This window comes from Brassica napus, chromosome C1 (genome assembly GCF_020379485.1).
Source record: "Brassica napus cultivar Da-Ae chromosome C1, Da-Ae, whole genome shotgun sequence".
In the NCBI taxonomy this organism is placed as follows: domain Eukaryota; kingdom Viridiplantae; phylum Streptophyta; class Magnoliopsida; order Brassicales; family Brassicaceae; genus Brassica; species Brassica napus.
Window position 1 is genome coordinate 28,057,850 of NC_063444.1, and position 27,463 is coordinate 28,085,312.

A 27,463-nucleotide genomic window follows, 5' to 3' on the forward strand; every position below is an offset into this window, starting at 1 on the left:
AATAAACTATTATACTACGCTTTTAATAAAGATTTACGTCTTTCATTATAAATATTCCAATATTTTATGAAATATTCCAATATTTTATGAAAGTTTAAATTATATTTAGAAAAGAAAAAATCTAATAATGATGTGTTTAATCATGTTTAATGTGGGTTTTATTTTTTTTTATATAAACAAAAGATTTGAAATTGGGCCCAATGACCCAAAGGAAAAAGATGTAGAAATACAACAAATATTATAAGTCTGAATAACCCAAAGGAAATAGATTTGTACAGAAAAAATGTGTGGCTTATGACCATTAACTTTTTTTAAATGATAATATAAATACAAAATGATATTTAAAAATTAGCATCTCATTTTATAAAGATAATATCGGCTTGTAAAATAACTATTCCAAAATTTTGGAGTATACCATAGGAATAAAAAAAAAAATAGTATCTCATTTTTAAAAAGTTAATTTTAAAAGATAATATCAGATTGTAAAATAAATTAACAGATTTTGGAATATACCACAGGAATCGAATTTCTTCAAAAATATTTTTCAAAACAACATTTTGCAACCATTCTAAATTCGTTAAAGAAAAAAAATAAAATTTATTGTTAGGGTTTAGGTATTGTATTTCGTGGTTTAGATTCATCTTTTATGGATTAGCACCCAGTAACTTTTAATAGTTTTCACGCATGTATCAAAATTGTAATATTGTTGCTTTCCTATGCTTTGACATGTGTATGTTTCGTATGATGACAGTGAAATTATACCCGGTTTAGATTGGTTATTGTGGTTGTTTGATTTGGACCAAAAATAATAATTATGATTGAAGACTTGTTAAAATATCAACATACAAATACGGTTAGGAAACGTGGGCTTATAGTATGATAGTTTAACCAAGCCCAAACTAAAATCAAAATGGAAAATAGTAGAACTAAATTGTTAGATAGTTAATTTACCTAAGCACCCTTAATGAATCTACCGATTGCTTTGAAAAATAAGTGGCATATGATGTAAATAAAATGTTATTTTAGGGGTTAAAATTAGATAGGATCCTGTTTAATAGTATAGATGCTATATTTACCTCTATAATAGAGAAATGTTATATTTACCTCTATAAATAGAAGAATGCTATTTTTTCCCTTAAATATAGAGGAAAAATAGCATTTCTCTATTTATAGAGGCAAATATAGCATTCCTTTATTATAGAGGAACACATTGGAGCAAAAACATCATCTCTATTTTTGCCTCTATTTTAGAGATCTCTAATATATAGATGTGTTGGAGATGATCTAACAGAATCATCTTTCTTCATCTCTCTGCACGGGGAGTCCAATACCAGCCAAGCTCCGTCAAGAGAACCCTCAGAGATTTCGCCACCACCAGAGAGTCCAGCAGCCTCAAATCACCGGAAATCTAAAAGACATCGGTTCCCGAAAACCTAACATTCGTATCTCGCTTTGGATACTCGCCGCCGAACAAAGTACGAGAAAGAACGCGCCCTCTATAGCTCCAGTCCATGAGAAGAATCAACGCCGTCGGAGACAAACCCTAGAACCCCATCGTCCTCGAACGGAGGCAACCGCCATCGACAGACGATACACCATGACTCCAGAGCTTTTGTAGGGAACCACCACACAAGGCCCACCCGACACACGAAGACTGTTAGAGAAGCGCCTCCAATCTTCACCAAATCTCGTATGCTCCATCAAGTTGAGCGGATTCCGAGAAGCAAGTGGGGGGGGGGGGAGGGGGTAGACATATACGCGGTGATCATTTTGTTTGTGGCTACAAGACGATGGAGAAGCTGGTGGCCGGGAGAGAAGAGGTGGTGGTCATGGGGCTTGCAGCGAAGAGGCGACGGAGAAGCTGGTGAGCAGGCGGGAGAAGATTATGTTTAATTAGGATTTGGTTTAGTTAAGATTAGGTTTAATTTTTACAAAATCTGGTTTAGTGTAAACCAATTCTTATTTTATATCGAATGTAATTTATAATGTTTAATAAAAATAATTTATTATCTTATATTTTTTAATAATTAACTAAAAATAAATAATTCTAAGAATATAAATAATTTTCAAAATAAATACTTTTAATGTAAATAATAACAATAAGAAAGTGTTATTAAAACATCTTTAATTGCATACACAAAAGGGCTATAATATATAACATTAAGATAGCAGTGCAAAAACGCGCCATCTAACGTGTCTGACATATTATGACGGCGATGATACATCGCTTCTAAAACCGCTATTGTATCCTTAGATAGTATTTTCTGGCCGCTAAAAAAAGCGATTTTTCTTGTAGTGGACCGGACTCAAGGCTGTAGTTGTTCAGTAACTGGTTTAAATGATCAAATTCCTCTTCACTTCCTTTACAGTAGAACATACTTTCGTACGCATATAGGAGATGAAAAATTTTAGGGGTTCCTCTCGCCACTTTCAGGTCCGTAATCTGATTACTTCTCTCAGCCTTTTCCAACATTTGAACTAGCATCTCCGTGCAGATTACAAAAAGATATGTGGACAAAGGGTCACCTTGGCGCAGGCCCCTAGAAAGACTGATGTCTCCATATGGAGTGCCGTTGATTAGCACCTGGTATTGGACTGATGTGCCACTGGCCATCGCCAATTTATTCCATTGCTCTCAGAATCCAAAATTTTCCATAGCTAGCCTCAAAAAAGACCACTCCACTCGGTCATACGCCTTGGAGATATCAGTTTTAACAACAATGAATTACTCTGAGCATCTGTTATTGGAGTTTAAAGCATGGAGAAGCTCATGAGCTAGCATGATATTATCCTGAATTTTTCTGCCTCCTATAAAGGCAGTCTGAGTTTCGAAAATGATCAATGGAAGAATCTTCTTCAACCTTTTTGCCAAAATCTTTGATATTTTTTTAAAGGCAGCGTTACAAAGGCTGATCGGTCTAAAATCAAGCATATTTTCATTAAGCTTCTTAGGTATCAAGTAGATATTCGTCTTGTTTAAACCCTCTTCAAGCTTTCCAGACCAAAAAAAACTCTTGAACCATCTCTGTGATATTTTCTCCCATTGATTCCCAAAAGTGTTGATAGAAAAACCACTACAAGAAAAATTGAATTTAGCTACTAATTAGCCACACAAAAAAAATTTGTGTATGTATTTTTACCACAAATAGCTACAAAACAGACACAATTTTTTTAAAAAAACTATAATTTGTCACTATTTTACAGATTTATGTAGCTAAATAGCCACAAAATAAATTTTGTGGCTTTTGAATAAAATAAATCGCAATTAGCCACAATTTTTTTTTGTAGAAATATAATCCACTATTAGCCACAAAAAGTTGAAGAAATATATAGCCACAACATAAATTTGTGGCTATTCAAAGAAATTAATCCCTAAACATACCCTAAATTTTTAATATTCTAGCACTAAATCTAAATTTTAAATTTTTAGAAAAAATAAACAATAGATTTTAAAAAAAAATCAAACACTTATAACAAATTTTAAAGTTAATAATTTCTATCACACTCTAAATCCTAAACATCTCACTCTAAACATATTATAAACTCTAATCTTTTAATCTTTAATATTAAGTTCTACATCTTAAATCATATAGGGGAAATAAACAAGAAGTATAGAAAAATAATATAAAAATTTATGTGAAATTGCCACAAATACCACATTCATATTACCACTTTTCATGTCATCACTAATCACTTTTACCATCGCTTTTAATGAAAGGTAAAAGACATTTATACCCCTAAGATTAACTAATCTAGACTTAGAGTTTAGAGTTGAGGGGTGAGGTAGGGTTTTTGGGATATGAAATTTAGGATTCTAATAAATATATAAATAAATACTTAAATTTTTTTAAAAAAATTTAAAAAATAGTTTCAAACATAATTTTCGATTTTCAAAATGAAAATTTGAAAAATAAATAATAATAAAAACTTTTGCAAAAAGAAAAATTATAAAAAAGTTCGAATTTGAAAAAGTATAAGTCGAAAACATGAAAATAAATTATTTTTTTAATATATTTATTTAAATAATGATTTATTTAAATAATAATTTATTATATATAGAGAGAACAAGTGTATAAGAGTCTTTTGCCACTTAATGAAAAATGTATTTTTGAAAATGTCCCTTTGATGGTGGTAAAGACGAAAAATGGTACCCTGAAAGTGGTATATACGAAATTTTCTCAAAATTTATATCATTTTTTAAATCAAGTATAACTATTATGTACCACAAACTCTAAACTTAAACATAGTTTAAAAAAAATTCTAAACCTAGAAATAACATAAAAATAAAATATATCTAAAATCAAGACATATTTAAAAAATATATATATATATATTTTTTTTAATAAATCATCAAATCTTAAGTTTATAACTTAAATCTAATATATTTAAATCTTAACCTTATATTTTGGATCTAAACACCAAACCCTATTTCCAAACTTCAAACCCTATATCATAAACATATCTTTCTAATCTAAAACTTTCATTTCTCAGATTATAATAAAAATACCCAACTATGAAATATAGCTTTTATATTTTATATCACATATAAAATATATTACATGACCAGATTTCGCTGCCAAAAAAAAAATGACCAGATTTCTATTGTAAGTTGCCAAAAATATATATTAAATGACACAAACAACAGAAAAGAGAAAAAATGTTATTGGTTAATCTAAACACACCCCATATAGTTCATTGACCAACACCGTGTGATAGAAACTACGGCCAAGCCTCGGCACCTGCGACAACCTCAAGAACTCCACCGCGTTTCCACCGCCGTTGGCGGCTCGCCGCTGGTGTCGGTGCCTCCTTCTCCCCTCTCGTTTTCCCTTTGCTTCGTTACTTAGCCTCTCCCCCTAGCCGATATGCTGAAGCACTGATGTCGTTGGTTGATGATTGATTCGGGGTCCGACCATGGCGGTTCTTCCAGATCTGTCGTCACCGGTGGCCTTTGGTTGGACAGCGAGGTTCGTGGAGGTGCGGCTAATTGCGGAGTCGGATTTTAAGGTGGCTAGGGTTTTGGATCTGCCGATTTTCAGATCTCTTCGGTGTGATTCTCCCTTAGCCAGTTCTGGAGGCGCGTGAGTCACGGAGATGGCTCAATCGGTCCAGATCTGTCAGCGGTCTGTGTTGATGTGGGGTTGGCTCTCTGCCTTGGTGTCTCGGCGACAGCGACTTGCCATTCATACCCAAGTTGTCGTAGACCAGTGGTGGCTCAAGTCTTCGGTGGAGGTAGAAACCTCTTCTGGTTCTCAGAGGAGGTGTGTGTTTGGCTCGGAAGGAGATAGAGGTATATCGGAGCGATTGCTTCATTGTCGGTCGTTTGTCGCCGTCTTGATCGTGATTGTCATGGATTTGGAGTGGTTATTATCCAGTTACCGGCTGGGTGAATAAAACGTTTCCGGGAAACCTTTATAGGCTTCGCCGTGGGGTGATGGTGCGTATGAGGCGCGGGGAGAGCACACTCAAGGTCCAATGGAGAGACTTAGTTGGGATTGAAGGGTGTTTACAGCGACGGTTAAGGATTCTAACCTCTCTCGTTTCAGTTTATATGTTTGGTGATGTTCGTGTGCGCCTAGTCTATCTCGCTGCTCCTCTCTTTTTGTGTTAATTGTTGATGAGTTCTATTTCGGTAAGCTCGTCTTTGAGCGCAAGGTGGAACACTCCTCTCCGTGAAGTTCGGTTTTACTCTCCTGCCTCTCGACATCTTTTTTCTTCGTATCTTTGTTAGTTTTTTATGGGTTTGTGTTGTATCCATCTTTTGGCTCCGGGTGGTACATGTTACCTCGCCGGCTTATGGCTCTGGAAGGAATGTATTCCTTGTTGGCTCTAGTTTGTAAGAAATGTTGTTTTTGTGTTTAATATAATCTACAGATGACAAAAAAAAAATCTAAACACACCCTGATCTCAGTTTCTACCACTGGATTAAATACAATCCAACGGACCAAACATGGTCTCAGTTCCTCTCTCTCTTTCTTCACACTTGCAAATTTTCTCATCTTCTCTTTTTTTTCCAATCCCACAGATCTCATCTTCTATTTTTTTTTTTTCCAAAAGATATGTTCTCCTCTGTTTCTTTTCCTTTCACTTCTTCATCTTCCCCTTCTTTTCAACTTATTTCTCCTCTCATGTCCGTTCTTTCACTTGAATAAGGTATGGAGGGTTGTGAGGGAAGAATCCGCCGTCGATTGAGAAGAGACGTGATCCAATTATTATGGTGAAGAAGAAGAAGCAAAATAGATAATTAACTTTGGCATCTTCGATTTAAAGTTTGGATTTTTCTGAAAGATGTAAGGAACCCTCTATCCTATCTCTTCTCTTCCGACAGATTCTGTTATTTTTATAATTATATTTTTAGAATTTTTTCTTCTGGTTTATTTAACAGTTATTGGTATATCTGTGTAGATTTAAGAAACTGAGACAGGAGGAAGAAGAAGAAGAACAACAACAAGATGGCTTGCCGAGAGAGACATGTTCAGAATCAGTAGCGTACTGGCTGAAGAAGCTCCAGTGAGTGGAGCAGACAAAGCAACGAAGGAAAAACTCTGGAGGCGGCAGAGAGGATGAAAGCATAAAGCATTTAGGTTTAGGGTTTTCTATTTGGTTTAGATTTCTTTTTTGTCATCTGAGAATTTTTCATTCAACTTAACTGAAGCATACAACACGTCATAAGCCGGCGAAGATATAACATCTTTCCGGAGCCAAGAGCTGGCGAGGTAAGCATTACCACCCAGAACCAAAGATGAAACCCTTAAACCATTTAACTTAACAATATGGAAAGATGAAACAGATCTCTAAAAGCCTACTGAGTCAACAAACAATCATCACATGAATGGAGTAAGACGATAAAGGAAGCCAATATGTGCGAGAAGGCGTTGAAGGTCGAATTTATTTGTGGTGTGACCATGAGCAACCGTCACTCAAAACCAAGCTTCAACTCAAAGAAGCCACAAGTAAACGGACCTCCATCGGAGCAGTCGACGAAGAACACGGTTGACAATCAAACTACTCATGACCAAACGTGATTGAGCAAGAGCTCCATAGTCCCTTGCCAAGAAAACCCGGAGAAACCCGTCGGTTAAAACCCAGAGAACAGCACCACTTCACAATACCAAACTTCACACTAGAACGATTCGACTTGAACCACAGCAAGAATACATCCCGCTAATAAAGACGACGCCACAAAAGACAGATGACAGAACAATAGATCACAGCCGGTAGACCCGAACCGCAAACACTATGAAGCCGCCCACCAACATTGTCTGAAGACCAAACTCTAGAAGGTTAAAGAAATCTGAAACTCAATCCAAGGCTAAAACGCTAACAAGAGCTTAGATAACCTTCAACAAATACGAGCATAGGACAAAGAAGCTAGATTTGAGAACACCAAACCACCAAAAACCCACCTGCAACCGCCACACCAAATTCGATGGAAGAAGTAGACACCCACATCAGAGCCGGTTAAGTACTGCACCGCGCACCAGAAACAAATACGAAGCTTGAGAAGCAAACCAAGAAAGGTAAGAAGGTGAAGAGGATACCCGACAACTGCTTCGAGAGAGCCCAAGCCGTGAAAATCTCAGGTCCAAAAAGCTACAAGAACATAATCTAGTCAACTTAGGAGTAGCCACAAACAGGAGAGTCACAAGCCTGAGCTTCACCGCTAACCTTCACCGGCTCCGGCGCCGCATAAACAATCTCACGACGATCACAAAAAAGCAGACGAGCCCAACACACATCGATTCTCCGTCCGAGCCAAGGCGAGAAGGAACCAAAACCCATAATCATTGGTTCCTCTCCTTAAAACTCAGATCCGAAACTACACCCAATCAAGAAGACTAAACGCCGAAACTAAACCGTGGAAGCATAATTATAGACAACGCGAGACCGCTCCCGGTGGCGGTGAGGACCACCGTCTGCCGGAGCAGCATGCCAGATTGCAGAGACTCTTTTGTCGGTAGGTTTCTTTCGTCGGCTAGGAGAGAGAACTACACTTGCTATTTGGTTTAGATAAACCAGATTTATTTTGTAAACCAATTATATTGTGAACCAAATTTCTACTGATACATAAATTTTAATTTATAAACAGAATTTGGTAATTCTGTAAACCAGTTTCAATAAATAATTTTTTATTTTTTATATTTGTTTATATATATTTTTATTTTTAATAAATAATAACATATTAGCAACAGTTTTTTTATTTTTGATCAAAACCACAGTTTATATAGTGTGGATTTTTGTAGCTAAAATAGCTACTAATCTATTTTCATGCAATCTGTGGTTAATAGCTACAAATATTGTTTGTTGCTATCTTGTAGAAAGGCAACCACAAATAGCAACATTTGATCAATATCCACAAGCTTATAGTCAAGGAATTATCTTTGTGGCTATTTGTAGTTATAGGTCAAATAGCAACAAATTTTATTCTGAGCCCTTCTATTCTTTGTGATAGCGTGAAAGAATTTTGTGTTCCTATTTCCTCCTTTCAACCAATCATGTATGCTCTTTTGCTTCTAAAAAAAAAAATATTCGTTATAATATTCTTCATTTAACTCCTTCCTCAATTGACTCAGCAGACCTGGCTCGTAAAGCATTTGGTGAGACGCTTCATCTAATCTGTGATGAAGTTCGTGAATCCTGATTGCTGAGTTAAGTTTTGCACATCTCTTCCAAGTCGATATGGCCTTCCTACACCCTGCAATTTTCTGCATAATGCTTGACTGACTAGAGAAGTAGAGATACCACTATTCCAACTCCTTTTAACCACCTCCGCCAAAATTCTTTCCTTATCCAGCGTTGATCATATTTAAAGTTTTCTTTCCTTCTCCACTCAACCCCATCGAGGAAATTCATTAAATGGCTGTGATCTGAACAACCCTTCAGGAGGTATCTCGTTGTTGTGCTTGGAAAGAGGTTCATCCAGTACTGGTTTGCAGCTTTTTTCATCTTCTTTGTTTACCAAAGTCCAAAATACAAAATACACGAGAGTTAAAAGTTGGGTGGTATTATGGACACAATTATCCAGAACTTAAACACCTAATCATATCATCCGTATAACCAAAACTGAAATTTATTTGAATTCCATAAATATTAATTCACACGGATTCTATATTTCTAGAACCAAAAAATTAGTTAGAACCAAAATCGAATGGATTCCAAAATTATTAAAATACAGATTACATATACCTAAAAATATTAATTATTTTTAGTTTATATATATACCTAAAATTATTAAAATACAGATTACATATACCTAAAATACAGATTACATATACCTAAAAATATTAATTATTTTTAGTTTTTATATAATTAAATATACTGAAAATATCATTTAAACAAAATTACCCAAAAATATGAAAATCTGAAAATTTTACTTGAAATAGTCAAAATTATTCCAATTACTAACATTTTTATCCGAAAATATAAAATTATCCAATATTTTACCTGAAACTCCGAATTATTAGACATTTTTACCCATATTATCTGAAATTATCCAAAAAAAAAACCAAAATCGAATTGGACTCAAATTTTTCAGATTTTATTCGGTTCTCATCTTTGCTATCCGAACGAAATCGGATCAATTTTTTTTAAATAACCTCAAATAACCGAACGGTCCTACATCTCTAGAACAAAAAAAACTAAAAATTGAAATACATGAACTGAAACCAAACCAAAAACCAAACACCCAGGCCTAGATGTAAATCTAGAGGTTATGGGCTTTAAAAATAGTTGTTGTAAAAACCTTATACTTTAAGAATTAATGTAGATTCACTACAAAAAAAAAGTTCACATTGATAGCACATTGTTATAGCATGTTTTACTGAACTGCTATCGTAAACAAGTTTAAAAATTTTGTACTATATAATAGCATTAGACAAATTAAGTGAGCGGGAAGATAAAACCACTGAATACACCAATACTTAGCGGAAAATTATACTTAAGCGTCAAAACATTATTTAATCGGCTTCAGTAATACTATCAAAGAGATATAATATCATTTTTCTAACGCTAAGAAAATCTATTTAAACCATAAACCCTAAACATGATTTTAAACCCAAAACTTTGAAGACAGCCCTTCAAACTCTAATCTTTTCGTATTATAGCTTCAAATCTTAAAATTATACTCAAAATTTAATCTTTTTAATCTTAAACTATAATTTCCTAAAATTTAATCTTGTTTTCTATTGGTGGAGATAAGTCTTTTTCTTTCTTCAATCCAATTTTAACATTGGCAAACTTTAAATCCAATATTAAACTAAACGTCATATTAATCTATATAATAAAAAAAAGATCATAATTCTAAAATAAATTTTAAGTCCCATAAGATAAATAAACTATTGCAAACTATATACAACATTTCAAATTTTAAATCAAATCATAAATCCAAAGCACTATTAAATGTCAACACGTGCATTTTTTTAAAAAAAAACTAGTTCTATATCTATTTACTACTAATCAATCACAAAATCATAAAAATGAAATTTTATATTCGAACATAAAATTCAAATCAAAATTTATAAATAAAACCTATAGAATCTTAACCGAAACTAGATTTCGACCCGCACAACCGCGCGGATTTTTGTTTTCATTTATTTTATATAATTATTTTATTTTCAATTCTAAATTGGTATATATTATAATATATGTATCTATCAATTTTTAAAACATAATAAGTTTACGGTATTTTTTTCAATGAATAAATTGTTTTAAACTTTCACATGTATATGTATCTTCTTCTATATATATATATATATATTTTCGGATGATTATTTCATTATTAAAATCATAACTATATATATAAAGATTCGTAAAATATTTTTTTATTGTCATATTCAAAGATATTGTAACATTTCAAAAATTGAGAAAGTTTTTAAAAAATTAAACTTTCTGCTTCATAGATTTATATTATCGAGTAAATAATTAAACATTTAATTTTTGATTAATTTTTAAAATAAACTATATAGTTTAAAATTTGTTTTCATTGGTTTAAAGTAGTAAAAATTAATCATTGTTAGATAATATGATTTTTGTTATTTAAAAAAATCTTTATAATTTTAAAAGTTAACATCGACAAATATTTAAATATTTAACATACGGAAGTATAGTATTACAACATTAAATTATATCTATTTAATTTGTACTATCTATAAATCCAATGGATTATCTATTCTTTAAATCCAATTATTGATTGCCTAATAAAAATTTATGGTAGGTCCAAAATTTAAATGATATGATTAAAAATTAAATGTAACATGACTTTCTAGTAATAGGTCCATTAGGTCCATTTTTAAAAAAATCACACATGAATCAAAGTTGTGACTTCTATTTTAATATATAAGTCAAAACCACATACTCCAAAAACTTATTACTTCAAACCCTATATATATAATAAAATTATATTATATTTAAATATTTAATGTTTATGATATATATACGCCAACTATGTACATCTTCAAATTTTGTATTAGCTGACATATACATTTCTATTGTGTAATATGAGGTGAGAGAGAGAATTATTTTAACTTTAATATATTATTATTGATATGGTGAGAGGAGAGAGTAATGGATGGGAAACGAGAGAGGGAGATAATTTGTCTTTTTGTGGTGAAGAGAGTTACGAACACTAAAGAGCTATTTTTAATCATTTCATACATACATAATACAACTACACATCACTCCTATTTATAGCATGAGTAAGTCAGTCTTGTTCAGATATTTTATAAAAGGAAATATGTAATGTGGACACGTGTATAGTGACACTAATTACATACGTTTGATGGAAATGGGACGAGTGTTTCCCTGATGAATAATCATCTTTTGCAATACTCCCGCTTGATTATTCATCTTCTATTACGTAGTAGTGCCTCATTAAAAAAGTAATCACGGAAAAACCCATTGGGACAAAAACCATGACAAGGAAAAAAGAGTACACTGCCGTAATCTTCCCCTGAAAATAATGGACATAGCTTTTTCCTAACAGGTCACGCAAATGCCGCATTCCGATACCGTAGACATGTTTTCGGAATGTTGTAGTCGGAAGAGCTTTGGTGAACAAGTCAGCTGGATTGTTGCATGATCGTACATATTTGATGTCCACTTCTTTATTTTTCTCGAGCTCCCTTATGTACGAGAAAAATCTTGGAGGGATGTGCTTTGTTCTGTCGCTCTTGATATAGCCTTCCTTAAGTTGAGCAACACAAGCCGGATTGTCTTCAAATATTTTCGTCGGCTCTTTCTCATTGACTATTCCGCTTGCTTCTTGTATGTGTTGACTCATTGATCGAAGCCACACACATTCACGACATGCTTCGTGAAGCGCAATAGTTTCTGCATGATTTGAAGATGTTGCAACCAGAGTTTGTTTCTGGGACCGCCAGGAGATCGCGGTTCCACCAATTGTAAAAACATAGCCGGTTTGCGATCGAGCCTTATGAGGATCTGATAAGTATCCTGCATCTGCAAAACCAACCATACTAAACTCGGGTTTTCTAAAATACATTAATCCTAAATCAACTGTACCTTGGAGGTAACGGAATACATGCTCTATTCCGTCCCAGTGCCTGCGAGTAGGAGCAGAACTATATCTTGCCAGAAGGTTAGTAGCAAAGGCAATATCAGGTCTGGTACAGTTAGCAAGATACAAAAGCCCACCGATAGCACTCATATAAGGTACTTCAGGACCTAATATCTTCTCGCCATCTTCGCAGGGCCTAAAAGGATCTCTCTCAACATCGAGAGTTCTACCAACCATTGGAGTACTCAAAGGAGTCGATTTATCCATATAAAAGCGTTTCAATAATCTTTTCGTATATTTTGATTGATGCACAAATATTCCTCCTCGGAGATGCTCAATCTGGAGCCCAAGACAAAACTTTGTCTTGCCGAGATCTTTCATTTCGAACTCTTCTTTCATATGAGTTTGAGCATCATCAACCTCCTTTTGAGTTCCAATTATGTTCAGGTCATCTACTTATACAGCAATGATCACAAAGCCAGATGACGATTTCTTTATAAAAACGCATAGACATATCCCATTATTCACATATCCTTTACTCAAAAGATATTCACTTAAGCAATTGTACAACATGCGTCCGGATTGCTTTAATCCGTAAAGTGATCGCTGTAACTTGACCGAACAAATCTCCTTAGATTTTTCTTTCAATGCTTCAGGCATTTTCAATCCCTCAGGGAGTTTCATATATCTATATCGTTATCCAACGATCCAAATAAATATGCAGTCACAACGTCCACGAGATGCATCTCAAGATTTTTAGACGCCGTTAGGCTCATCAAAAATCTAAATGTAATTGCATCCATTACCGGAGAATATGTTTCCTCAAAATCAATTCCCGGTCTCTGAGAAAAATGATATCTTGCATATTCACATTGTTTTATCCATTTATTCATGTGCATTTTCATCATATAGATTAGGATTAAGCCATGTCTAGGTTGCATTTTGCATACAGGTTGCATTTTGCATACATATGTCTCCATTAGGTATTGGAGTACCACATGGAGTTCCTGGAGACATTTGGGTACATTTGGAGCTCAAGGGAGGTGATTAGAGGTGATTAGAGTGATCATTGGACGAGCAATGCATGGGAGCGACCTACCGGAGCGACGCCATGAACTCGCTCGCCATCTACGCTTCGGAGCGACCTCCTAGAGCGACAAGGCGAAGTCGCTCCAGCTCCTAGAGCGACCTCACCGCAGCGACACCCAGAGGTCGCTCGGGTTGTGTCGATTTGAGAGCGACGAACAAGCCGGGAGCGACCTCCTAGAGCGACACCCTAAGGTCGCTCGCGTCTATGGTTTCTGAGCAAGCCGGGAGCGACGTCTTCGGAGCGACACAGCCAGGTCGCTCGCGAGGAAACGACCCGGGAGCGACCTCTCGCAGCGACGTGCCGAGGTCGCTCCACGTCTATTTGTTTGGCCGAATTCATGTTTTCTCAAGGGCCTTTTTGGTCATTTCATTATGCACGTTTTTATTTTCTAAACCTATGTTTTTTACTCGGAAAGCCACGACCAGGCAGATTATCTTTTGATCTATTAAGAAATACACAAAAACTCTCTTGAGAAGTTCATCTCTTGGATTTTGATTGTTATGTTCTTGTGTTATTGTTGATTTCTTATCTATTTTTCTACATGATTAATCTGAAATCCAATATGGGTTTAAGAGGAATCATGGAGATTAGTGAGTAATCACCTTTTGAATTCATGGGTTAGGGAGATCAAGGGTGATTAGGTTAGTTCTAGGATGTTTTAGTGTAGATCATTCTTGTTCCTTGCTAGTAGAGTATTCATAATGCATCTTCTGAGTTGGCCACTCAAAAGTTGATCAATAGGCATTTCCCACCCAAAAGGTGTTTGATGAAATGCCTGAGACAACTCTCCTAGGCTTTTAGTATACTTTGCCAAAGACATTTGTTGTTAAAGATGCTAAGATAGCTAATAGACTTGTTCGTAATGATTGCTTTCATATTATTCAACCAAAGACATTTGATGTTTGAGATATGTTAGCAAATGAGCATTCATCTAGACATAGAGCTTGCTTAGAATTGTGTCTAGGCTTAAGGTTGATAGTTTGATTGATCATTTGCCATCCTTAGTTCGATACTTGATCACCCAAGGTCTAATCCCTATGCCCATGAGTTCTCTTTTCCCTTAGTCAAGAAGTATCATTCTGTTATTGCTTTCTAGTTTTAGTCATAGCTTAAAACCCATCTAAATCATTGGTTGCACTTAGATTAAGTGAGTACTTGCATTCTCAGTGCTTTGATATCCCTCAGAACTGGTTCGACAATCACTATACTACAACATTTGTCTTAGGAGCCTTGAAAACTCCTAACATCAAATTGGCGCCGTTGCCAAATTCTGAGTAGATTTAAACATTGAGATTTAGTCACTTGCTTGAGACTAAGTCATTTTAATTTTGTTTTGTTACTGATTCTTCTTCTTCACCTACCTTTCACTTTCAGGTGTATGAACTTGAGGAGCAGGGGTCAATCAAACCTAGTTCCAATAGTAGCAGACATCAGAGCTTTTGAGAGGGAGTGTGCTAGAGCTAGAAGAGAAGAAGAACACCAGGCCCACTTGGATATTGATATGGCAGATCCACCGCAAGGGGCAGAACACCAACCGCGGGCAGCTCGACCCATTGGCACTTACGACCGCCCCAACATACATGGTCACAGATTCGGAATCCGAGCACCAGCTGTGGCAGCCAACAACTTTGAGGTCAAGTCAGGACTCCTCAACGTGATCGAGAACAACAAGTATCATGGCTTGGCTCTGGAGGACCCATTTGATCACTTGGATAGGTTCGACAGCTACTGTGGGTTGTCAAAAACCAATGGTGTGTCCGAAGATGCCTTAAAGCTCAAGCTATTCCCTTTCTCTTTGGGGGATAAGGCACGTCAGTGGGAGAAGTCTCTACCCAGCCACTCTATCACCACTTGGGATGAGTGCAAGAGAGCATTCTTGGAGAAATTCTTCTCATCCTCAAGAACTGCTAAGCTGAGAAATGAGATCTCCAGTTTCCAACAGAAGAACTTGGAAGGATTCAGTGAAGCCTGGGAGAGATTCAAGGGCTACCAAGCTCAATGCCCACACCATGGTTTCTCTAAGGAGAGCTTGCTGAGCACATTCTACCGTGGTGCTCTTCCTAAGTACAGGGCCAGACTGGATACAGCTAGCAATGGGTTCTTCTTGGGGAGAACTGAGGAAGATGCAGAGGAGCTGGTTGACAACATGGTAAAGAGTGATGCAGTCTACAGTGGAGACCACGACAGAAGCAGTCGAACAGATGATAAGCAGACGAGGAAGGAGTTGAAAGCTCTACAGGATAAGATAGACATCCTCCTTGCTGATAAAGCCACACAAGAGCAGCTGCACTTTGTTGGTAACCCAAGCCAAGATACACCACCTGTTGTCCATGAGGTTGAGGGTTTGGAAGGTCAGGAAGACCTGTGTTTCATCAACAACAATGGTAGCTGGTACAAAAAAGAGCCCAACTTTCAGTACAACAACTACCAACAGAAATCCTACCCCAACAACCAACAGAGTGGTTATCCGCCTCGAAACAACCAGCAAGGCAGCTATCAACCTCATCAAAACCCCTCATCTGGTTCCTCTGCTCCTCAAGAGAGCAGCACTGACACCCTGCTGAAACAAATCTTGGAGTCTCAGACTAGAAGTGAGAAGCATGTTGGATATGAGTTGAAAAACCTTCATTCCAAGATTGATGGAAGCTACAATGAGCTCAACAACAAGTTCTCACATCTTGCTTCTACAGTCAAGAATTTAGAGAATCAGTTTGCTTCCATGAACACTCACCAGACTCGCCAGCAAGGATCTCTACCTGGAAAATCTGACCAAAACCCCAAGGAGGCCAAAGCTATCACCCTTAGGAGTGGTAAGCAGTTACCTCCTACAACCCTCACCAGTGATGCTGAGAAACTAGGTGAAGAGGTGGCCATCAACTTAGATGATGAAGTGGTGATTGTTGATGAGAAAATCAATGATGAAATCTTGGAGAAGATTGTGGAAGCCAAGGGTAAAGGAAAGGTTGGGGAAGCGAAGAAAACAGTGAAAGATGGTGAAGTTCTTGCTCCAGCAAGTGAGAACTCTTTTGTTCCTCCTCCCTATGAACCCAAACTACCATTCCCTGGTAGATTCAAGAGGCAGCTGCTAGAGAAGTACAAGGCTTTGTTTGACAAGCAAATGAGTGAAGCTCAGGTTGCAATGCCCATCATCGATGCTTTCATGTTGATTCCTCAATACAACAAGTTCCTGAAAGATGTTGTAGCTGCAAAGAAGAAGGAAATGGAAAGCATGATGATTCTTACCCATGAGTGCAGTGCCATCATCCAAAGGCTTGATGTTCCAGAGAAGTTAGAGGATCCAGGATGCTTCACACTACCTTGTGCTCTTGGACCTATGGTATTTGAGAAATGTCTCTGCGATTTGGGAGCTAGTGTCAGCGTGATGCCTTTGTCTGTTGCAAAGAAGCTTGGATTCACTCAGTACAAGAAGTGTAGACTCTCTCTGGTGTTAGCTGATCGTTCAGTGAAGTACCCTGTGGGCATCTTAGAGGACCTACCTGTGAAGATTGGAAGGTATGAGATACCTACAGATTTTGTGGTGCTTGAGATGGGTGAGGAGGCTCAGGACCCATTGATTCTTGGAAGGCCATTCTTAGCTACAGCAGGAGCAATTGTTAAGGTGAAAGCGGGCACGATTGATCTCCATTTGGGTAAAGGGCATGTTCTCCACTTTGACATCAAGGAGAAAATGAAGAAACCAACTGTGTTCGGGCAAGCCTTCTACATTGAAGAGATGGGCACTCTTACTGATGAGCACCTTGAAGAGTTACCACCTGAGGACGACGAGGAGGGAGCATCTCCCTCTACTCATTCTCCATAGAAGGTAACCCACTACTTTCCCTTGTATATACCATTTCGTTTTTGCATATTAGTTTTCTCTTTTTGGGTATCTCTCTCTCCTTGACAACACAGAGACTGTGTTATTTAAGTTTGGGGGAGGTACCAAGTATTTGATCACGTTTGCTTTGATGATTTGAGTCTCATGCATTGCATTATACATATATATTTGCATAAAAAAAAAAAAATTCATTTAGTTTGCATCTTTGGCATTTCTAGGAGAGTCTAGAGCATATAGGTTGCATTTACTTGCATTGGGAGCAATGATTTTAAATGCCTTGTAAAGAACACTACGTTGCACCTGAGTAGCTTTTGCACCTCTCAAAAAGACTTGTATGTTTCGAGCCTTGAAAACTCTTCCTGAAACTTGTTGATTGCTGAAACTCAGTCTTTGAAGCCAACTACAACCTTATTTGAACTAAACGAACTTAATGCTTCTTGCTCATGGTCCCTTGTGTACTGAGTCATGGCTATACACACCTGAGTTGTCACATCCTTTATGCCAATCTTATTCTGACAAACTCTAGTGGTAGACCACTCCCAAAACCTTTCCCTCCTTTTAAGCTTTCATTGTTTGATGAGTGAGGCCTTCTTCGGAAAGTCTTACATGTGCATAATGTTGAGAGTATCGGGAACGACAATGCTTGATCTTCATTCTTGCTAGATTGGGCACTCTATTGTCTAGCTATAGGTGGGGGGTGAGAGTTGTGATTATGATTTGGGAGCAATGAAAAAGGAAAATAAATGACTCTTTGTGTTTAAGTGAATTGTCTTATTGGGATAAGTAGAAAAACCTCTAGCTCAAGTTATGAAAAGTCTTGGCCCCCATCTAAAAAAAAAAAAAAAAAAAAAAAAAATGAAAAGAAAAGAAAAAGAAAGAAAAAGGGGCTAGCAAAGTTGTTAGGAGCTAAGTAATGTTTTGAGGTTGTGAAAAATCCCTTGTAGATTTCAAAGAGAAGGAGTTAATGTTCTTAGGATCTTTTGGTGAGAGATGTGAGTTGGATTTGACATTTGGGAATGATTGTGTAATTGTATGTTTGGGAAAATGGTAGAACAATGGAGATTGAGCATTGTATGCATGAGTTGATCCCTTTCTTAGATATATTATGTGCAATGTCAAGGCTACTTGTTTTGAGAGTGAACCACCTTTAAAATCATATATTTTGAACCTCTTGACTCACTTGAATAAAAGCCTTCCCTTACCCAACCAAATGACTTGGACCAATTGACCATTTGCAAAAATTCACTTGATGCTATGCTTAATGAACTTGAGAGTTGACTGATTTGCATGTGTGAATGCATGATGATGAGTGTAGGGATAGAAAGAGTTCAGATAGGCCTAGAGAAGCTAGAGTATAATAAGAGAGGGTGTACTAATGCTGAGTTTAAATGTTGATTTGAGTGCTTTGTGTGTTTCTTTTGGCTATGAGCTCCCACCTTCAAACCTCTCTCCCTATGAGTTCTAGAAAGTTCACTTGAAGACAAGTAAAAGAATAAGTTTGGGGGAGTTGATATCTTGCATATTCACATTGTTTTATCCATTTATTCATGTGCATTTTCATCATATAGATTAGGATTAAGCCATGTCTAGGTTGCATTTTGCATACATATGTCTCCATTAGGTATTGGAGTACCACATGGAGTTCCTGGAGACATTTGGGTACATTTGGAGCTCAAGGGAGGTGATTAGAGGTGATTAGAGTGATCATTGGACGAGCAATGCATGGGAGCGACCTACCGGAGCAACGCAATGAACTCGCTCGCCATCTACGCTTCGGAGCGACCTCCTAGAGCGACAAGGCGAAGTCGCTCCAGCTCCTAGAGCGACCTCACCGCAGCGACACCCAGAGGTCGCTCGGGTTGTGTCGATTTGAGAGCGACGAACAAGCCGGGAGCGACCTCCTAGAGCGACACCCTAAGGTCGCTCGCGTCTAAGGTTTCTGAGCAAGCCGGGAGCGACGTCTTCGGAGCGACACAGCCAGGTCTCTCGCGAGGAAACGACCCGGGAGCGACCTCTCGCAGCGACGTGCCGAGGTCGCTCCACGTCTATTTGTTTGGCCGAATTCATGTTTTCTCAAGGGCCTTTTTGGTCATTTCATTATGCACGTTTTTATTTTCTAAACCTATGTTTTTTACTCGGAAAGCCACGACCAGGCAGATTATCTTTTGATCTATTAAGAAATACACAAAAACTCTCTTGAGAAGTTCATCTCTTGGATTTTGATTGTTATGTTCTTGTGTTATTGTTGATTTCTTATCTATTTCTCTACATGATTAATCTGAAATCCAATATGGGTTTAAGAGGAATCATGGAGATTAGTGAGTAATCACCTTTTGAATTCATGGGTTAGGGAGATCAAGGGTGATTAGGTTAGTTCTAGGATGTTTTAGTGTAGATCATTCTTGTTCCTTGCTAGTAGAGTATTTATAATGCATCTTCTGAGTTGGCCACTCAAAAGTTGATCAATAGGCATTTCCCACCCAAAAGGTGTTTGATGAAATGCCTGAGACAACTCTCCTAGGCTTTTAGTATACTTTGCCAAAGACATTTGTTGTTAAAGATGCTAAGATAGCTAATAGACTTGTTCGTAATGATTGCTTTCATATTATTCAACCAAAGACATTTGATGTTTGAGATATGTTAGCAAATGAGCATTCATCTAGACATAGAGCTTGCTTAGAATTGTGTCTAGGCTTAAGGTTGATAGTTTGATTGATCATTTGCCATCCTTAGTTCGATACTTGATCACCCAAGGTCTAATCCCTATGCCCATGAGTTCTCTTTTCCCTTAGTCAAGAAGTATCATTCTATTATTGCTTTCTAGTTTTAGTCATAGCTTAAAACCCATCTAAATCATTGGTTGCACTTAGATTAAGTGAGTACTTGCATTCTCAGTGCTTTGATATCCCTCAGAACTGGTTCGACAATCACTATACTACAACATTTGTCTTAGGAGCCTTGAAAACTCCTAACATCAAAAAACCTTGGGCAACTAATCGGGTTTTATATCGTGTTACTTCATTTTTCTCATTTACTTTTCTCACGAATACCCACTTATACCCAACAGAATTTATATTCTCAAGCGTTATGACTATAGGTCCAAAGACATTCCTTTAATTTAGGGAGAGTAATTCAATTTGAATGACCTTCTTCCACTCCTCCCAATCATGTCTTTTCTGACATTCCAAAATGGACCTTGGATCGGGATCATCATTTTCATGATCGATCTCTTTGGACACAGAAAAGGAGAACATTCCATCAACATCTTTTATTTTATTTCTGATCCATAACTTTTCATCTCGTGCGTAGTTGATGGAAATCTCATACTTTTTTGTTCCCTTCTCGTCATCTGGATCATCTTTATCTATGCCTTCTTTCAGACATTTTTCATTAACAGGTTCTTCTGGAACCTTTCCATTTATGTCTTCTTTCAGACATCTTTCAATATCAGGTTCTTCTCGAACCTTACTATTTTGCTCATCCAATTTCTTTTTCTTTCGAGGATTTTTATCTTTAGAACCCGCTGGCCTCCCCCTCTTTAACTGAACCCTAGGTTCATTCATTTTGTTTCCATCAGTTTGTTCTTTAGGAACATCAACTCTGGATGGAACATTTTCAGCGGGTATACATGATTTCGTCACCCTTCTCGTATCTGTGAACGCATCTGGTAACTGGTTTGCCAAATTATGCAAATGCACAATTTTCTGAACTTCCAGCTCTCTTTGATTCGTAGGGGGATCAAGGTGTAACAACGATGTTGTACACCATGTAATCTCTTTAGGAATTCTACTAATTCCTCCCCCTAACGCTGGAAATTCATCCTCATTAAAATGGCAATCGACAAATCGTGCCGTAAACATATCACCAGTTATCGGTTCCAGATATCTTATTATACTTGGTGACGTATAACCCACATATATTCCCAATCTCCTTTGTGGACCCATTTTTGTTCTTTATGGCGGTGCTATCGGAACATAGACCGCACACCCAAAAACACGGAGATGGGATGCATCTGGCTCTTGCCCAGACGCCAATTGTAATGGGGAGTACTTATGATATGCACTTGGTCTTAACCGAACCAGTGCAGCCGCATGCAATATAGCATGACCCCATACAGAAATTGGGAGCTTTGTTCTCAAGACTAACGGTCTTGCAATCAACTGCAACCGTTTTATTAATGACTCGGCCATGCCATTTAGTGTATGCACATGGGGAACTGGATGCTCCACATCAATCCCCATTGACATACAATAATCATCAAAGGCTTGCGATGTAAATTCACCAGCATTATCAAGCCTTACTTTCTTAATGGCATACTCTGAGAACTGTGTTCTCAACTTTATTATCTGGGAAATGAACTTTACGAAAGCCGTATTTCGTGTCGTCAAAAGAGACACACTTGACCATCTACTAGATGCGTCAATCAATACCATGAAATACTTAAACTGCCCGCACGGTGGGTGGATCGGTCCACATATATCACCATGTATTCTTTCTAAAAACGTTGGTGATTCATTGCCTACTTTTGCTGGTGATGGACGAGTTATAAGTTTTCTTTGAGAATATGCATTACATGTAAACTCGCCCGTTTGCAAAAAGTTTCTATTTTTCAACAGATGGCCATTCGAATTTTGCACTATCGTTCTCATCATGACTGAGCCAGGATGTCCTAGCCTCTCATGCCAAATTTTAAATATATCAGTAAACTTCATGTTTACCACGGCATAGGACTCATTCATGGTTATTTTCGTACAATATAGTCCAGAGGATAACATTCTTAACTCTTCCAATATATGTTTCCTCTTGGACTTAATGCAAAGAAATTCAATGCCATCTTTACTCATAGTCTCAATATGATATCCATTTCTTCGGATATCCTTAAAACTTAACAAGTTTCTATGAGACTTGGGGGAATACAATGCATCATTTATTTCAAATATCGTTCCCCCTGGCACTGAAAATTTCGCTCTTCCATAGCCCATAATAATCTTTGCATTACCAGATATTGTGCTTACGCTTCCAGTGTAATCTCTTATTTTGAGACTGGAGAAATATTTCTTATCTTTAATTATCGTGTGCGTCGACGCACTATCTGCCAAACACAAATCTCCATCCATAGTCTCAAAGTTTGGCATTTTTTCTGAATGTAAAACATATATTATTAAACATGAAACATAACAAACATAACATATATCTTACAACAAAAGATATAGATACTATAATACAGTCTACTTATATCACATCGATTTATATCACTCATCGATACTCTCTGGCTCAACCAGAAAGTCTGATACGTCGAGTTGAGTATCATCGTTTAAACCATGAAAGGATGGCCCAGGTTCATCAGAGATGAAGTTTGTTTCACCTTTTCCTTTCTCTTTTCCCTTTTTGGATTCTCTATACAGATCGGCTAAATGTTTTGGCGTATGACAGTTACGTACTCAATGACCTTTCATGCCGCATCTGTAGCAAACCTTTCCCGTTTGCCTTTTATCATCCCGGTCCTTTTCATTCCTTTCATTCTCGTGGAAGTTCTTATTATTTCTTTCATCATAGGGACAAAATCTTCTTTCTCGTCCTCTTCCACAACCATGATAATGGTTTCCACCACGTCCACGACCTCGTCCTCTTCTATTATCATAACTGGATGATGCAACATTCACTTCAGGGAATGGAGCAGATCCAGTGGGACGAGCTTGATGGTTTAAAGTCACGAGTTGATTATTCTGCTCCGCTACAAGGAGGACTTGCATCAACTCCGAGTAACGGGTATATCCATTTACCTGATACTGTTGCTGCAGGATTACATTTTCAGGATGGAACGTGGAGAGAGTTTTCTCGATCATATCATAATCACTTATTTTCTCTCCACATAACATCATCCTCGAAGTAATTCCGAACATCGCGGAATTAAACTCACTAACACTTTTGTAATCCTGGAACCGGAGATGGATCCACTCGTGTTTAGCTTTCGATAAGATCACATATTTCCGGTGATCGAACCTCTCTTTTAAAGATTTCTAGAGGTCACAAGGATCCTCTTTCGTAATATATTCATCCTTTAATTCATCCTTTAAACCATCATGGATGTGGTGTCGTAAAAATATCATGGCTTTTGCCTTTTTCTCATCCGATACCGTTTTTGAACTATCGATGGTTTCCAAAAGTCTGTTTCCTCTCAGGTGCATCTTTGCACCCACTGCCAAGGTCATAATATTATTTCCCGTAATATCCAGGGCATTAATTTCGAGCTTTATCAAATTCGACATGATAACTCGACTGGTTTAAGAATTTTCGGATTGATAAGCTTTGGTTGGTCAGAGCTTCCGGACTGATAGACTTCACCGGTATATGAAAGCTCGTGCTGATAAAGTGTTGTGTAATATGAGGTGAGAGAGAGAATTACTTTAACTTTAATATATTATTATTGTATATGGTGAGAGGAGAGAGTAATGGATGGGAAACGAGAAAGAGTCTTTTTGTGGTGGAGATAGTTACGAACAGTAAAGAGCTATTTTTATTCACTTCATACATGCATAATACAACTACACATCACTGCTATTTATAGCATGAGTAAGTCGGTTTTGTTCAGATGTTTTATAAAAGGAAATATGTAATGTAGACACGTGTATAGTGACACTAATCACATAAATGGGACAAGTGTTTCCATGATGAATAATCATCTTTTGCAATAATTTCGATATAAATTTACTAAAGACAAAATATCAAATAACACGAGCCTACAAAAAACTATCAAATGACACAAAAAAAAAAGAAAAAAGTTGTTATGGACCAATAATATTAATCTACACGGATCACTTGCTTCTACCACTGGATTAGATTCAATCTAACGGACCACATCTAATGTTAATCTTGTCTCTCTTTTCTCTCTGTCGAGAGAGTATTACTAATTTTCTTTTATTTTTTCCCAAAAATCTCATCTCCTCTCTTTCTCTCGGATCTGTTTCAACCTTCACTCTCTTATTCTTCTTCTTCTTTCCATTCTCTTCATCTCTTTAACTGTTGGTTCCTCTCATGTCTCTGCTCCATGGTTTTACTTCTTATTTGGTAATATTTGATTGTCTCTCATCGACTAAGGAAGGTTGGGGTTAATGCTATGGTTTCCGATGTAAATCAGACAGAGGAGTGTGGTCTACTCAGATACAACAGGGTCAGCATTATCTCTCCATTCCGGTCATGTAAGTGGTGTAGTCGTTTATACAATTTTGATTTTCAGATCTGAGATTTGCTTTTTGACTTTACAGTTTTTGTGAATATTTTACAGGATAGGATAAAGGGGAAGAAGAAGAGGAAGAAGGAGGAGGCGGAAACGAGAGGCTGTGTAGTTGGCGTCAGTTATATCACCACCACCGCCGCGCTCGTCAAAACCATCACTGTCGCGCTCGTCACCACGATGTTTCTTTCCATTCAGAGGCGGCTGGAGTCTTTTTTTTTTAGGTTTAGGTTTAGGTTTTTTTAAGATTTGGTTTAGTGTAAACCGAGAGGTGGTTTGACTTTATATTTTAATTTCTGGTTTATTTTTGTAACCTGAAATTTATCTGTAAACCAATTTTAATTTATAAATAAAATTTATTTTATTTTTAATTATGGCACAATTTTTGGTTTATTTTTTAATTATTTTTATTTTAAAATATAATTATTTTTGGTTTATTGTAAGACATATCATAGCATGAATATATCACGAATATATGAATCATAATCAATTTATAACAAAAAAATTAGTGCTATAGTTAAGTTAAAAACATATTTCTATCGTATCTGTACATTTCGTAGCATTTAAACCAATGCTATCGTAGAAGGGTATTTATAATGGCTGTCGATGACATATCATATGATAAAACGCTATGAAAGACATATTATAGCGTTTTTCGTGAGCTAAAATTATACATATTTCTTGAATTGATTTTAAAAAAGTTTAAAGTCAGCTTGGTCATTGCTCTAGAGGAGATTATGTTAAAAACTAGCCGTCACCGCTGCAGGTTGAGCCTCACACTTTTCTAGCGAGATTTCTTCCCCCTCTCCCTCTCTCTCTGTCTTCTCTGGTTTTTGAAGCTCTCCCTGATGGAGTCTCCCACGAATCATGTCTTTCTCTCTGGTCTCATCATCGCAAAGAAATCCATGGGCTGAGGATGTTCCAAAGCCTGTTTTTGAAGTCGAAAATGGGATTGCAGCTCTTGAAATCCTTGTTGTTAGTTTTAAGGACTTCGATCCAATCTGGAAATATTTTGTCGTTGACTATTTTATTGGAGATACGCCTCATGTAAGATCAATTCATGCTATTGTTAATAATATATGGGTCATTTCGGGTTCAAAGGTTGACAATGTCATCAACAATGACTGTCTTGTTTTGTTTTGGTAACGAGATGATGCAGAATAGGGTTTAAATGTGTGAAATAGATCTACAAATTTGATGCCAAAAAGTGAAAACACACAAAAGTTTGGTGGTTTAAAGTGAAACCATGGTGGAATGCTGTGGAAATTATGCAGAAAACTTAAAAACAAATCGTGAGGTAGAAGATGATATAATTGTTTTTTGCCATTAATTAAAAAATATAAAGGTAACAAAATTGCGCTGGAGATTTGAACTAAGGAGTTGATGTCTAAAATACTATTTTATTACCGTTAGGCCACAGTAAACTTTTTGTTACATTCATATGAACTGATTAATATATACAGTTTCATCTAAATACTAAGAAAATTACATACAACTAATTTTTCAGTATTTTTCGATTAATCATGATTTTTTTTGCTAACACATATGTATAGAGTATGTTAGCTAGATAGCACATTTTTACACTATATGACATGTTTTTCCGCAAAAACCGCAAAATCACATTTCTCCGCGTAAACTTGAAATCAAATTTACATTTTTCCATCCAAACCACAAAAATAGATCACTTAACACTTACAAAAATAATTAGATAGCCACTTGATAATCTAGATTTGCTAATGATTGAACATGTATACATTTGTACACGTGTCCACATGTACTATATTGCCACCTTATCCATGTGTAAAATGTATCAAGCAATCCATGTTTCAAGGTATGTACTTGTATCAAGCTATCAATGTATCAAAGGTGTATAATGGTTTATGTATTTTTGAAAACGTGTTTTGCTTTGAGTACATATAAGGAAGAGTATACTGCTTTTTTGTATTGAACATTTGAGGTGTATATGTGTACACTTAGGTGAATAAAAGAATAGTAGTTATGCGGTAAAACTTCACCTTGTCGACACCTTCTCGCATGGATGTTATATTTCATTTTTTTTTAAGTATGCTTTCACAGCTGAACAACTGTTGATAAACAAGTTTCATCCTTCTACTACATGCTCCTACCTCTTACGTACAGGTGTACCATCCACTCCTTGTTATTCACTCTAAAGGGACCATTTTCAAACAACAACATTGCGAAGTCATTTGCATTCTCCGCTGCTTTATGTTTCTTCTTCTTATGGGCATCTGGTAGATGAGTATACAACAGCTCCCATGTATCACCTCCTCCACATTTCCCCTTCATGAACACATGCCCTTCCTTAACAAGCTCTTCCATGTACTCCATTTTTTTGTTTGTGATTTTTTTATTCTATTCATCCAAACCATGTACTGTACATCCTAAACTTCAATCACCATCATTGGTAAAAGTAGTAAATAGTGTACAAAATTATTTTTTGTAGATCCATCACAGAACACATTTCCCCTATATATTAGTTGAGAAACATTAAAAAAAGTTGTAACCTTAAGTTTATATTAATTAGAAAATAGGTTTTCTTAAGTGTCACTTAATTAGGATATCAATTTATCTTACGTGGCATCATAAGAAGTGATTTAATAATTTGTAAGTCTAAAATCAATTCACTAGGGAAAATTATATTAACCCAAACATAAAAGCATATGATAAGAAGTTTTAATAAACCAAACTCGAGAACATATTCACTGGGCATGGAGACAATTACGTATAAATGATAATTTCCTTATTAAAAGAATGAATTAAATACTA

General features: G+C 36.5%; 1 protein-coding gene, 1 long non-coding RNA gene and 1 other non-coding gene across 3 annotated transcripts; 1 reads left to right on the forward strand and 2 right to left on the reverse strand.

Moving 5' to 3' along the window:
• The first annotated feature begins 4,319 nt into the window (after positions 1-4,319).
• LOC106376426 lies at positions 4,320-6,681 on the forward strand. Its single transcript, XR_001275511.3, has 2 exons — positions 4,320-6,290; positions 6,406-6,681. It is a non-coding gene; the product is annotated as an uncharacterized LOC106376426 (long non-coding RNA).
• Positions 6,682-15,513: 8,832 nt separating this feature from the next.
• LOC125581033 lies at positions 15,514-15,620 on the reverse strand. The gene has a single exon (XR_007318744.1). It is a non-coding gene; the product is annotated as a small nucleolar RNA R71 (small nucleolar RNA).
• A 7,263-nt stretch (positions 15,621-22,883) lies between these two features.
• LOC106373442 lies at positions 22,884-23,345 on the reverse strand. The gene has a single exon (XM_013813613.1). It carries the CDS (start codon positions 23,343-23,345, stop codon positions 22,884-22,886), a length of 462 nt encoding a protein of 153 aa, XP_013669067.1.
• Between the last annotated feature and the right edge of the window lie 4,118 nt (positions 23,346-27,463).

Bases quoted from the DNA above. Each gene is read 5' to 3' on its own strand.
- LOC106373442 (XM_013813613.1), bottom strand. From the start codon at position 23,345: ATGTTCGGAATTACTTCGAGGATGATGTTATGTGGAGAGAAAATAAGT.